The sequence below is a fragment of the Anoplophora glabripennis genome, unplaced genomic scaffold, assembly GCF_000390285.2.
Source record: "Anoplophora glabripennis isolate ALB-LARVAE unplaced genomic scaffold, Agla_2.0 scaffold581, whole genome shotgun sequence".
NCBI lineage: Eukaryota > Metazoa > Arthropoda > Insecta > Coleoptera > Cerambycidae > Anoplophora > Anoplophora glabripennis.
Window position 1 is genome coordinate 161,876 of NW_019416654.1, and position 14,798 is coordinate 176,673.

At 32.5% G+C, this 14,798-nt stretch overlaps 1 protein-coding gene across 1 annotated transcript; it reads right to left on the reverse strand.

Annotated features, from left to right (window-relative positions):
- Positions 1–222: 222 nt before the first annotated feature.
- LOC108912179 (trypsin-like) lies at positions 223–5,140 on the reverse strand. The gene is made up of 2 exons (XM_018717359.1): positions 4,819–5,140; positions 223–779 (listed from the first exon to the last, which is right to left on the reverse strand). The coding sequence occupies exons 1-2, from the start codon at positions 5,138–5,140 to the stop codon at positions 223–225; spliced, it is 879 nt and encodes a 292-aa protein (XP_018572875.1).
- Between the last annotated feature and the right edge of the window lie 9,658 nt (positions 5,141–14,798).

Sequence of the window (14,798 nt, forward strand, 5' to 3'; positions counted from 1 at the left end):
TAATAGATTTTTAATTGTTCTCTCAAATTGCACGGAAAATCCATTTATTTTTAAGTAAAAAAAATAAATAATTTTGAATTTCGTCATCGGTCTGTCGGATGTATCAAAATAGACGCATTATTTTCACCAAAATGAAGAAATTCTAACTCTAATAGACCTAAATGAGATCAAACTTTCCCTTTTTTCTATAAATCATACACCTTCTTCTCCTAAACCACCAAACTAAAAGTCGTAATCAACCCCTAAGTCCAGAGCCGACTCCTTAATCCACGGCAAGAAGCTGGACACCCTAGTGTACACCCCTGGCCTGTTCTTCTTGGCACACCCATCACCCCAAGACACGATACCTGTAAGTTCCAACCTTCCGTCCTTCTCACAAACCAAAGGACCTCCAGAGTCGCCTCCACAAGCGTCAATACCCCCTCTGAGGTGCCCAGCGCATAGCATAGAGTCAAGGATTTGTTGTTGGCGTCCTCCGTAGATGCCTTTCTTCCTGCACGTCTCCAAGGACAGAACCGGGACCGCCGCAGCCCTTAGAACGGGGGAGAGACGGTCTGTTATCTCGGGATCGGTAGCTCCCCAACCCGATACTTCGCACCAGGTGCCTGGTGGTGGATCGTCGTCGGTGAAGCAGACGGGTTTGACGACGTCGTTGATCTTGAAGCCGGGGGATGCGAGTAGGAGGACGGCGACGTCGTGGGAGTAGGGGCCTAGTTTTCTGAAGTCGGGGTGGGGGATGAATTTTTCTACTTTGAGGATTTGTTCGTAGGGTGAGGAACCTGAAGAAGAAAGTTACATGAAAATGTAATCAATTGCTACTAATATAAATGATAATTCATCGGTAAATCTTCAGAATTAAAATAAAATGATTTTTTTTTATATAAGTACAAGTATAGTGTGGTTGAGTGAATGAGCGTACCAATCATCAAGTAGTGGAGGCATATTTTCTGATTTTAAATGCTCAGAGATATTTATTTCTCTTTAAAAAAATAATATACGAGTATATGCACATAAACATAATCTAATCTTTCGTCAGAGTACAGATAAAGTCAAAATAATACCAGAACTTCCTATAACTTTTTTTCTATAATATTCCATCTAAAGAATATACCGGGCCTCAGAAAGTAATGTAGAGGTTTACGTTTTGGGTTATAACGTTGAACCAACCCTATACATTTTGATAAAATTTTGATTTAATGCATTACGAATAAAGCTCTGTGATTTGATTACTTAACTTACTTAATGTTTTACCATTACGCGGTATGCAGAAGCGAATTGTTTCCAACATATTTTTTTAAATTATGTCAGAGGCCATGCTATCAAACTGAAAATATTATTTCTTGATACTTTGAAAATATTTTGATAAAATAACTGTTTTCAAGATAAATTTGTTTTCCAAACAGGTAGTAACAACTAAAGGTTATTTTTTTACAAATTACTATTTAGTCCATGAAATGGTTGGTCATAGCTTAAGAGAAACAAGTTAAGATTAAGAATAAACATATACATAACAACCAATGAGAAAAAGGTAAACATCACTTCGATAAGTATTCAAAAACAACTCCTCGTACTCTTTTTTTATTCTGCCAATGCTCTCCCGAAGTTCATGAAATTGAATTGAATTATGAATCTGATTATGGTTCTATGTTATTCCCCAAATTATGCAAACGTCATTAGTACTTAGTAGTATTTAGTATTAGTACTTAGAGTTATTATAAATCTTTTGTATTATCCCACAGAAAAACGTCTAATGGATTTGTATGAACGACAAAACAGGTTCACCTCGACTTGCTATCAATAAAAACACAAAAAATGAACTAATTCACCACAGCTAAAATTTCTCAACTTATCACTGTAGGATTTCAATATAGGTAAAAATTAAGTTGACTATAACTAATCCCAGTCTGATATTTGAAGCTGTGTTTTTATGTTCATTGTATTAATATTTTAAATATTTTCAAAAACAATTGAAAAATTCAAAGCTATTTTAATATAAGTATACGGATACATCTTCAGAAATATTAATTTTGATCTGAGTTATGACATATACCTATATATAGATTTAATGGTAGATTTAGTAGGTGTATTTTCTATGACAACATTGAGAATTAAAGAACGAACTCTTGATTTGACAACTTTCGATGATAATACCACTTGACTCTCAACAGCTAGCGAAATTAGTCCTTATAGTGGGGATGTTAAACAGTAAAAGCGTCAGATTTCACTGTATTGATTTAGCATTTATCCTTGAATAATTTTGTAAATATCTACATAACCTTCTCAACCATGAATAGTTGGATTATTTTTAGACGATATTTTAAATGGTGTATTCAAATAAACCACAATCTTGAAAATATCAGTAAGGGTTTGTTAAATGGACTTATTATGTTGATACTGTAAATAATAAATACTCGATAAAAGAGGGAATATGTACCTAGAGTTGAAATTATCGTAGGTAATTCTAACGTAACTTTTTGCCAAACTTGTAGATTTCTATTCATTTTAAATATAAATATCTGCAAAAGTCTTCTGAATTTAGTATTATTGAATCACATTGGTTTATATGCATATTGGGCTACAAAAAAAACGCATATACCAAGTTTTACTGAAAAGTGATGAAGTTATCCAAAAAAATATATAACAAAAACATTTATTTCATGGTCCGTACTTTTTTAAATAAAATTGTACTAAATCAACTTGATTTATGTGGGTTTATCTTCACCGAAAGTTTTGAACATCCTGTATTTAACTGGAACTTTTTTTTACAATTTTGACATGTTTTTTGAAGCAATGTTATTAGATTGACAGAACAAAATAATTGGATAGGTACAACAAATTGTGCCAAAAAGGATTAATGACCTTAATTTGTTTATTTCATGTTCGTTAGTTACTCTGGATTTTAAGTCAATGTTATGGAAAGAAAACCAATTCGACGTTTCGTTGTTTTATAGCAATATCTTCATAACACTACCTAACTATAAATATTTTATTACAAACGTAACAATTAAAATAGCCTAATCATATATTTATCGATTTTAGAGTTAAAAATTCATAACAATTTAGTTTTGATATTTTAGAACTGCTTAACTCTATAAAAATATGAATAAGTAATTAAGGTTTAATTATTTTCTTGTAAAATTTTTATTCCTATAGTACTGAAGATTTTCTAATAAACCACCGAAACGTCAACAATTATAAAGGGTGTGTTTAATTGAAAGAGCATTAATGCTACCGGATGATCTTGAGGTTAAAATACGGTTATTGGACCATATTTAACAAGGTTGCTTCATTTGCCGGTTGCAGGGTATTTATCTTTTTAGAAAACAATATAAATACACAAATATCTCGAAATATGTTTAACATATAACAATCAAACTTGGACTACTAACGACATAACTATATAAACGTAAAAATGCCCTGAATTTATATAAAATTACGTCAACCAGGGGCAGAGATACTGGAATACACTTTACAACTGTATTTAGAGAAAAAGTCCGGAAAATTCAATGGCGTATCAATATGTCTCTTGCTAAAAATTAAACATTTCTACGCCAATGATATTTTATTTTTGTTGGTTACATTCTTTTCTAAATTGTAACTGCAACAAAATAATTTTATATTACTTTTCATGAAACGAACAGTTTTTGAGTTGCCTATTTATTCGAATAATTTTATTTTCTATATACAAGGTATTTGTAAATAAGTGCAAAATATTTTAGGGGGCGCTTGCTGAAGTTATTTTGAGAAAAAAGTTCATATAAAAGTAGGTCGAAATATGCCTCGTTTCCGAGATAGTGTTGCAATTTTAATTTTTTATTTATTTTTATTAATTATTAGTTTTAAAGAAATTGACTCGAAATGTGAAAAACGCTTTGGAGGGATAAATGTGCATTTTTTGGGGTGATCCGAATATTTTTACTTGCACCAGTGGCGTTCGTGCGAGAATGCCACAACGCTTTTTCATTAAAAAAAATAGTACGTCACTGACTTTTCCCGTTTTGATATTTTTTTAGAAATCCGCCATCAATTCTGAATGAAATTGGTCCCTACAATTTTTTTAAAAAAATATATAAAACATACTTTACTGCACGTTGTATATTTTTAATTTATATTGATACATTATCTAGTAGGTTGCTGTCAATATTTCTAAATAAAATACAATCATCAAATTTCGAGTCAATATCTTTAAAACTCTTTGAAACAATTAATAAAAATAAATAAAATTTAAACACTCTGTATCTCGGAAACTAAGCATATTTCGACCTACGTTTATATGAACTTTTTTTTTCCCAAAATAACTTCACCAACAACCCCCTAAAATATTTCGCACTTATTTACAAACACCCTGTACATAGGTAATAGCGAATAAAATGAAGTTATAGAACTTACAAAGTTGTTAAACAATCTGGGATACTTAATGAGGGTATTTTCCGATGTTTACGCCACTGATTGATGTAATTGTGTACAAATTCAGTGAGCATTACCTTTATTTAATTGAGCCGTCGATTTTTTTCTACGTCAATATTTTTTCTAGATATTTACTTCTTTCTGATGTTTCTTAAAAACTTAAGCACACTGTAACTAGCAAATTAAGCAACCTTAGGCTAAGGTATTACTTGGCAGTATTTAAATACAACCTGTACAACTTTTTTTCTCTCCAAAAGATTGACCTAAAATCCAGAGTAACTGATAACCTGGAACAACAAATTGTGGCTCATATTTTAAGTTACGTGCTCCACTATTAATGCACTTAAAATTGCGGACTTAATTCATCTCACTCACTACACACTAAAGCCACCAAAAAAATCGCGCACTAACCTGGCGGACCGTGAGCGCCGGCCACGGCTGTTAAGCCTTCACTATAGCAGTGCGCGGCAGAGAGCACCAGCCTTCTGCTGATCAGGGCGCCTCCGCATTGGTGGTTCTCCCCCATCCTCAGCTGCACTTGCCACGGCACCGCCCCCAGTGGCGGCTCCTCGCCGCCGATCACCCTGGGCTCCCTCTGGGGCCGCCACTGGACAGCCCTGGAGCCGCACACTGTACGGGGAAACTTGGGGAATCCGTTCCGATCGCCCCGGGGCGAGAAGGCCGCGACGCCCCACAGGAAACAGACGAAGGTACAAGCGCTGAGGAGCTGCATCGCAAACAATCCGCCGATCCTGGCCCTCCGCGATCGTTTTATGCCCCGGCCTGGTCCCACCACCGCCGAAATTCAATGTTATTCGGTGATAAGCGGCGGAAAGTTCATGTTCACGCGGTGCACTTGCATCTGTCGCGTTGGGCAAGAGCGATGATAATTCGCGCGCGCTGTTATGTCACCGCGTCCCGCACCGCTCAATTGCGCAGCGACACATATAGATATTGGGCCACCTTGGCCCAACGCCGCATCTCACTTTCGAATGGCCTAGTTGCTGGAAGCGGAACGGTTCTCGTCGCCGAAATTGAAACTGCTGTCGAAAGTTATTGCGCTAGTGGAGAGGAATGTGCGCGACGCCTTATGTCGTCGCGGGAGGATATGCAAGTCGGGCCTCCGCGGTCCTGGGTGAGGCGGAAACTGACCACTGACCAGTCTATTTGGTTAATGCATTCTACCCATTAAGGATGTTATGAGACCAATGTATTCAAACTTATTCCTAAACGTTTGTTTTCATTGCATGTAAGCGCATGTGATACGTATGCGTCTTCTAATGATGACTAAAATAATGCTATAAGCAAAGAAAATGTATTTTTTGGTAGCGAACAAATTATTTATGTTATTCTCGAATTAATAGTGAAAATTCAAAAATCAATAAACCTCGAAATTTTATTATTGACAGCGACACTAGAGACTTGAAAAATATCCATGGATGAAACTTATAGTTCGTATACATCGAGTCTTTGTTAGCTATTGCAATGGGAAGTGTTCTGTCCAGGCAATAAGTATTAACACCTTTGGGAACACGCCAAGCGAAATTGGTTGCTATCTACAATTGGCCAAACCACAGTAGCTTTACTCCATTCTTGCAGATGAAGGAAGAAATATTTAAGGTTGAAGAGGTATCCTGGCTGGAAGTAATTGATGGTGACAAAATCTTACGTAGAAGAATGAAATGCGATAACAAATCTGCACAGAGAGCATGCAAATAAAGAAATATCAAACAGTGCAGCTGCTATCAGCTATCTACTACATTGAGGAGTAATGAGATGCTTAGAATTCTTATTCAAAATTGTGGTTATCAGAAAATAAATATAATAAATATACACATTGTTAAAAATAAGTAATAAACGAGTTATTACTGTTTACACCATAAAAAAGATAAGTATTACCAGTCGAAGACGATTTTGCGCCCGAGCGGAGCGACAGCTGGCAATAGAGTCCGAGACTGATAAATTATACTTAACTGCTGCGTGGTGTATAACATTTTAAATGCTCCCACAGTTCTTTATGGCTCATGAAATAAGGATTAGGTTTAATTTTTTGACATTTCTTAATCAATTCATTTTGACATTATTCGAAATCTTGCAAAGTCGCCTTGGTTGTTTGGATTTTGTCGTTTCTAAGGTGTTTATAAACAAAACTACATAAAAGTTGCAATTTTGCTAGTTTTGAATTATTATTTTTAAATGAGTGATTTTCAAATAGAAACTGCAGCAAATGCTGCCTGAAAATTTGTATTGCCCGAGAAGTCGAAAGTGCGCTACGGACGAGCATATAGAAATTTCAAAAAATGGTGCGAGAACAAAAATACTGGAGTTCCTGAAATGTCACTGCTAGCATATTTCATGGAGAAGTAAAGAACTTAAAGTCACCGACGAGTTTGTGGGGTGAACAGTCAATGATTAAAGTCAACTATTTTCATAGAGGAGAACGTGAATATATCAAAATATCCCAATATGAGAGCATTTTTGAAACGTAAGAATGATGGCTATACACCTAAAAAGTCAAATGTTTTTACAAGTCAACGATTTTCTCGTTCAGGCACTCGATAACACATATTTGCTAATGAAGGTGGTGACGGTCTTAGGTATTGGAGGAGCATGCTGTGCTGATGAGTTACGCAAACTTACTTTAGAAAACGTCAATTTCAAAAAGTTGAAGACATTATTGTTGTTACAATTCCAGATCCTAAAAATGGTATGTCACGTTTACAATTACTTCTTGTCTGGGTTCTGTTTCTCACCTAGAAATTCTCAAGATATATCTGAAGATTAGATTGGAAATTAAACCTGAAATTTCACGCTTCGAAGCAGGTAGACGTTACAGCCAACTAGTCAGCAAGAATACCCTTTCTGTGATTCGTAATAAGCTTGCACAGTTTTTGAAACTCGAACATCCTGAAACATATACATTCATTCCGAAGAACATCGGCAATGTTACTGGTTAATACAGGAGTTGATGTATTAGCAATCAAGAAATGGGTGGAAATCGGTCACAATTGTAGAAAATTATGTTGCTGACAGTAAGTAACAAAATTGAAATAACCAACAGGATTCTTTACAATGACACTTCAACTCTAGGTTCTAGTAGTACGCCGCATCATGCTGTTCTAATGCAGTTAGATAATATTGAGCTTCCAGTGACTAAAATGGAGCGGTCAAATCATTTTGAGAAAAATGTGTCAATTAGAAAACGCGAGGGGAATAATTATCCAGATTTTATAAATGTTACTAAATGTAATAACTGTACAATTACTATAAATATTCATTCTTAATAATTAATAAAATGTAATGTTCATCAAATATTTCTATTAATTTGTTCACAAAATTATTTATATTATATTAAGTTACCTCACTTACCTTCTATTTACTATAGTGGGAGCAGATAAAATTTATGTTATATTTGATGGTCTATGATAGATAACTGAAATTGTGCAATAGAAGCTAGCAATAAAAAGCTGTTATTGCAGAGGTTCTTATAAAAGCCAATTTTTAAAACAGCTTTTATTAATCATTCATAAATACTTTGTTTTAAAATTATCCTTATTATATGCAACTACTTTCCGTAATAGTCGAAAATGAAATGATTCCAATGAACCAGGAATATTAGAATTATATATTTTACTAGCGGCCCGTCCCGGCTTCGCACGGGTGGTCATTTATTTTAAACATTTTGGGATATAAAAAATATAGCCTATGTTACTCAGGGATAATGTAGCATTCTAATGGTTAAAGAATTTTCGAAATCCGTCCAGTAGTTTTTGAGTTTATTGGTAACAAACATACATACATACAAAATACAAATCTTTACTCTGTCAGTACTTTTTATTTAAATTAGCTAAAGAGTAAATGAAAATTCAGTCCAGTGAAAATAACGTGGTATGTAATTTCTTCTTTATTCTATTTCACTTCTGTGAATTGCTTGTTAAATTAAAAAATAAATATTAATGCACTCAATTTCGAAGTTGATATTTTGACAAAATCCGATTTAGAAAATCTTTTGTTATTATTATAGGTTAAATTCACGTTAAGGATGCGAAGATAGAAATTTATATTCAAATTTCAACTCTTAGCATATACACTAGATCAAGCGATAATAAGTTTTTTCCCAGAAACTTCAAATACCATGTAGGGTGTGTCAGTTTAAATAACGAAGTCAGCCTTAATTAAACCGTAATTCTATCTTTACAAATTCTCTTTTGGCTAATAACTAAAAAAGTCATTTGCGTACTAAGAGATATGCTTCGAACTTATTGATTAATTAATACGATTAATATATGGCTTTTTAATGTGGAAATTGCATTTCAACTTTTGAAACAAGGTTACAGAGATGAAGCTCTTGGTCGGACGCAATGTTATGAATGGTTTCACGATTTAAAAGTGGTCGTCAGTCAATTGCAGATGATTCTCGGACTGGAAGGCCTTCAACATCAATTGAAGATTCCCACGCTCAAAAAGTCAAAGATCTGGTGCGTGTAAATCGCCTATTGACTGTAAGAGAAATTGCAGAAGAAGTTAGCATAGAAAAATTGAACATACATCGAGTTGCAGCAAAATTTGTTCCTCGCTTGATGACCACACAACAGAATGAAAATCGTGTTGTCGGCAACTCCTTGAATAATATATAATCCAATGACGATGAAACATTCATTCAAAAGATCGTAACGCTGGGTTTACGACTACGACATTGAGACAAAAGTTCAGTCATCACAATGGATTGGCAAAGGATCTCCACGCCTCAAGAAAGCACGTCAGTCTTGATCAAATGTCAAAGTAATGCTCACGTTTTTTTCGACTTTAATGGAATTGTACGTTTTGAATTCTTGCCTCAAGGTGAACCGTGTACACCATCAAGGTGTTTTATAATGGTTACGTGAAAAAATCCGTAAAAGATGTTCAGAGTTGTGGCAAGACAACTCATGATTCTTGCACCCGCACACTCAGGCTTATCAATTGTCTTCCTTCACCCTCGTTACTCGCCAGACCTGGCTCCTTACGATTTTTTTCTTATTTCCGAAATTCAAATCAATGCTGAAGGTATGCCGTTTTCAGACTATTGATGACATCAAAGGAAATTCGTTACAGACTTTAAAGGTCATCTCAAATGAAGCTATCCAGGACTGCTTCACGAAATGAAACACCGCTGAGAAAAGTGTGTGAATAGAGGAGGGGAGTAATTTGAAGGAGACAAGGACCAATAATGTGTAAAATTAATAATAAAATTTGAAAAATCAAGTTCGCTTATTTTTTGAACAGACCTCTTATCTAAATTTTTTACATTGTCAGTTCAAATTTAACTGAACTGTCAAAATTTCATTTTAGGTAATAGTTGGATGATTTAATTTCAACTCTTTTTAAAAATTCCAAATTCTACCCACTAAAAAAATAAAAACGAAAATTATCAAATTTTCGTCTATAAATTCAAAATGAAAAAGATCAATTTTACTTCGGAAAGTTATTGGTCATTAAATTCTGCAACTCTGTTCTAAATTTAACCAATTTCTTAATATAAATTTCTTAAGATCACCAAAATTGCAGTATTGCGATAACAGAAACTTATTGGCTTATTCTTTTCTTGGAATTAGAGATTTTAACAGTTACAACCTAGTAAAAATGTTATATAATTATAATAAACAAGTTAAAATTATAAAATACTCCGTTATTTGGGGCATGGAAAAATTCTTATCACCTAAATGTGTTAAAAAAATATTCTGTGCTCACAAAGGAAAGTAAAACAAATCTCAGGTAACGGCACATGTTGAGTAAATAATATTCATATATCTCAGAAGTTAATCCTGACTATCTGACCGCAGAACACCCATTGTTACTCATAGCGAAAAGATAAGAGAACAGTTAAACATTTTGAGGAATCCGTATAATGGCATTAGTCGTCCTTGTAGCTAGGGGGACGTGTTAGTCAAATATCAAATAATGATAAAACTAGATTATTTAAAACATTCAGGTCAGACAGGTGTCGTAACATTTGAATTAAAATATCGTGTGGGTGATAGACGTTGGCAAAGTACATCTTTCAATAACGCTAAACCGTTTTGAATTTGCGGTTATGGAGTTACAGGTCAATAACGAAAATATGACCATGTACCAAATTAATTTGTATGATATATTGTTCTCGATATGAATATCATAATTTTATTCATAAGTTGTGACAAATTTGTAGAGCAATGGGGATAAGTACACAGAACAAATAGTATATAAAGGAGGTGTAACCAATTTCAGTTTCCATTAAAGTTCAAACTAATGGTTCCTACAAAATCTACTCGTATAGGTAATTTGTATAGAAAGTTTTATTGAGTTGTCAAAATTTGACAGTAAAAACAACGTCAATTTTTATTCAAAAAGTGTAATTTGGATTACTCAAATTTATTTCAGTAAGCGTTAATTGTATTTTGAAATAAGTAAGTTTAATTCACGTTAATTATGTTTGAGATAAGTCACTAATTAATTAGTAATTGTATGTAGTACAGTCATTGGAGCTTTTCACCTCCGAATTCTTTGAAACTGAACTGATCGACTTGAAATTTGGCAGATAGTTAGAGAAAAGGTTAATGAACATTAGTGACATAGCGCCGATTGATGCTTCCACCCTGTTAGGGGTTGACATCCCTTCTCGGGGGTGGAATTTTTTTTCAAAAATAACGCTGGAAATCGATAGAGAATCAAATTTTGAGCAAAAAATATTCGACGAATTTTTTCGAGAAATCAATAGTTTTTTATTTATTCACGATTGAAACTTGGAAATCATTTTTTAAAGTGTTGTACGTCCTATACAAAGCGAAATATGGTTAGTGGAAGGGGACTTGTTTTGGAGGTAATACTCGAATCGATGTATTCAACGTCAAATGTCGGAATAATTATTAATTTTACGTGTATATTCCAGTTTTTTTGTAGTACTCAAAAAGACCTTCAAAATGAGCACTTATAAAAGTTAATTAGCGCAAAATTGAGTTATCGTCAAAAACAGATGGGTTGCTCATATTTTTTTAAGGAAAAATGAGCAGTAAATCAATTAAAATTATTCGTGGACCCTTTGCAATTACTTTTGTTTTAGTGTTTTTCAAACGATCCTGAAGTTAGAAAAGTTGAAAACGTATTTTTCATTATTCAAAAAAATGCTTTATTTATATAATAACTATGAAAAATACGTAAATAATGATAGACAACAAAAATGTTGCATTTTTCAACAAATATTTTGCTTTTTTATTAATAGCAAAAATAAAGGAGATATCGCCGCTTGAAGAATCCATTTTAGTGAAAAAACGACCTGTCTCGAGCCTTTCGATCCTTTTCCTTTAACTAAGGACTTAAAAGGTTTTATATGCAAGCGATCTTACAGCTCTTGAAATTATCTTTAGAATGCTTTTTTGTAGGATACTATAGCGTCAAAATTAATCGAGTTATGGTAAAAAAAAACCAATGACATTTTTTCGGAGAAAAATAGGGTTTCTCATGTTTATACAGGTATTATATATTATATTATACAAATAAAATAAGTAAAAAAATTTAGTGAGATTATTTATATGCAGCGTAGCAATTTTTTTTGTTATTGATTATATTTAAAAATTAAAAATTAAAAATTAAAAAAATAATAAAAATATTTTATATTAATATTGGTGAAAGGGTAGTTTATAAGAGTTGAAAATGGCAAAAGTAAAATATTCTTTCATAAAAAAATATAAGGGAATTTTTATTTTAAATTATTGCACAATTATAGCATTCCAAGATTTAAAACGTAATTTTTTTATCATTTTTTTAGCACATTTATAAGGGTTGAAAAGTGTTATGAGATACAAATTCTTTCATAAGCAATGAGGGAATCTTTATTTTAAATAATTGCACCGTTAAAGCATTCCAAGCTTTTAAAAAGTAATTTTTTATCATTTTTGTCAATACAGGGGTGGTTTTTAGGGGTTGAAAGGGAAAAATTCTTTTATTAGCTATAAGGTAACTTTTATTTTAAATAATTGCACGATTTAATCATTCCAAATCTTTAAAAAGTAATTTTTTATCATTATTTTTTGCATAGGGGTAGTTTTTAAGGGTTAAATAAAGGGTCGAAAAGATCAAATATATCATAAAACATGTTCGAGAACATGGAACATTATTTAATCTTTGTGCTTGAACAAGATTTTTATCAATAAAATGCTTAAAACTTAATTTTTTCAATTTTTTTCACTTAGGGGTAGTTTTTACCCCTAAAAAACAAAAAGCGTCAATCGGGCTTATGTCACTTTTGAACTTGAGCCTAAGATGAGCCTTATTCTAAATTTTCATGCAAATCCATGCAGTTTCAAAGAATTCAGAGGATACAGCTGATTTTCAGCTTCAATGACTGTACTATGCGTATATCTGAGAATTCGTTTAAGGCATTCCAGAAAACAAATGTGCTATGTTACCATTAGTATGATGTGGGTGAGATATAACATACTGACATGAAGCATTACTTTGTACCTACTAACAGAGAGTGACCTACTAATCTGTAGGTAATATGAAGCAAAACTAAAGTCGTATTAGACGAAATAATATTTTTTCCAATGACATATAAGACCTATAACATAGTAATAAGAGCTAGTAAGTTCAAAATTAGTATGTGTCTGGTAGCTCTGTTGACGAATGATTCTATTGTTTACTAGATATTGTGTGCGTAATTCAATGCTGGTAGAGGCTAGTCCAGGGAGTAGTTCTTCTGTATAATTAGTTAAAAACATTAAGTATGCTACTACTATATGGATCCTACTTAATTAGGTACTGTTACAAAAATGCTATTCGCAAATTTATCATCATTTCATCAACGGCTTGAAATACAAATGTTTTCTGAAAAACAATTTATGTATTACGAATAAATTTATGAATTCTGCAGTTGAAATAAATTCTGAAATGAATAAACAAATTAGAAATACAAATAAAGACTTCTCAAGTAAAATTCATTAAGAAAAACTGGAAACGACTTAGTGTAATTATCAAGTACTTGATAATTATAATTTTGGGTTAATTTTATAAATAACGAAATAATGCTTTTTAATGGCATAACATTATTAAGCTAAAAATGCTTAAGTTATTAGTAAAATTTTATTATATAAAATATAATTTTCGTTATTTAATCAAGACATCGACAATGGTCCGTGAAATTCAAAACCACAACATACAGGACGTGCAGATAAGAAACGGCCAAACGTAATGTCACGTAATGAATTTTATATAACAAATAAAAGGTGTTGAAGTTAAAAAAGTTAAACTATTTTGAAGCATATTTGAAACATATTAGAATTCCTTTTCCAATTTGACAAGGAGAGTTTTAACGTGGACCTCTACTATTTCGTACAGTTTCATGTAGTAAAAAAACAGTGACGTACAAAACTCGTTCTAGGGGTCATTTTGTAAAAAATAGATAATAATAGTTTTGTTGATTCACGGAATTATTTTCAAAGAGTTAGAATAGAAACTAGTCGGTCTGAATCTTAAAAATTAGTACCTATATACAGAGTGGTCCGAATTTTATGAAGGAAACTTTTCTTTAAAATAATATATGTTTGCCTTATAAACATAGGTCTGGAACGACCCCGTTTTAGAGATACAGCTGTTGAAATTTTTTGTTTATATCTCCGGAATTTTTTAACCGATCTCAATAAAATTTGATACAGATAATGTATGGTAGTAGGCCTTTTAGTCCAATTAAATAAGCCTTTAAATCGACATTTTGGTCAACTTGCCTGAATTTTTGATATGAGTTAGTTTGAGGTATATTATAACAATAAGTGATAATTTTTTGTTCAACCCCCGGCCAAGGGTAAAAAAGATAAAACAAAGGAGTTTTTCAAGATAACTCAAAAGGGGCAAGGGCTAGAAAAAAAAGTTTCTTATAAAAGTTGTAAAGCATACAATTCTACATAAAAATGGCATCTTGACTTTTTCTTGTACTATTAAAATCAACAGTCAGGGTGGCTAGAAGTCAAGGGAAGATTTCAGAAATTTAAAAACATCATAACAAGCAGAAAAACGAATGAATTTTGTATATATATTTTTTCAATCTACTCTAAAGAATTTAAATAGAGACGTATATTTTTTAGCGGCGGAAAAACATATTTACGGGGTGAAATACACCCTCAAAGTTAGCCCCCCAAAACAGTTTTTTCAAAATTTCTGGGGTTCTAATCAATATTTTGAAATGAAACAAACTGGAAATTACTTATGATAAAAAACAATATATTTCGCAAGTGATTCCGTATTTGGGGGTTGCTACCCTTATTTTTTATTTCAGAAAAACTATATTTTTTATTTATAATAAAATCATATTTACTCAAAATGAATTAAAAATATGATTTATGTAAACAAATTGGCAAAATTAAATTGACCTGTTTCCAGGT

Coding starts and splice junctions, on each gene's coding strand:
- LOC108912179 (XM_018717359.1), bottom strand. CDS start 5,140: ATGCAGCTCCTCAGCGCTTGTACCTTCGTCTGTTTCCTGTGGGGCGTC. Junction 780..4,818: donor CGGCGCTCACGGTCCGCCAG/GTTAGTGCGCGA, acceptor TTTCTTCTTCAG/GTTCCTCACCCTACGAACAA.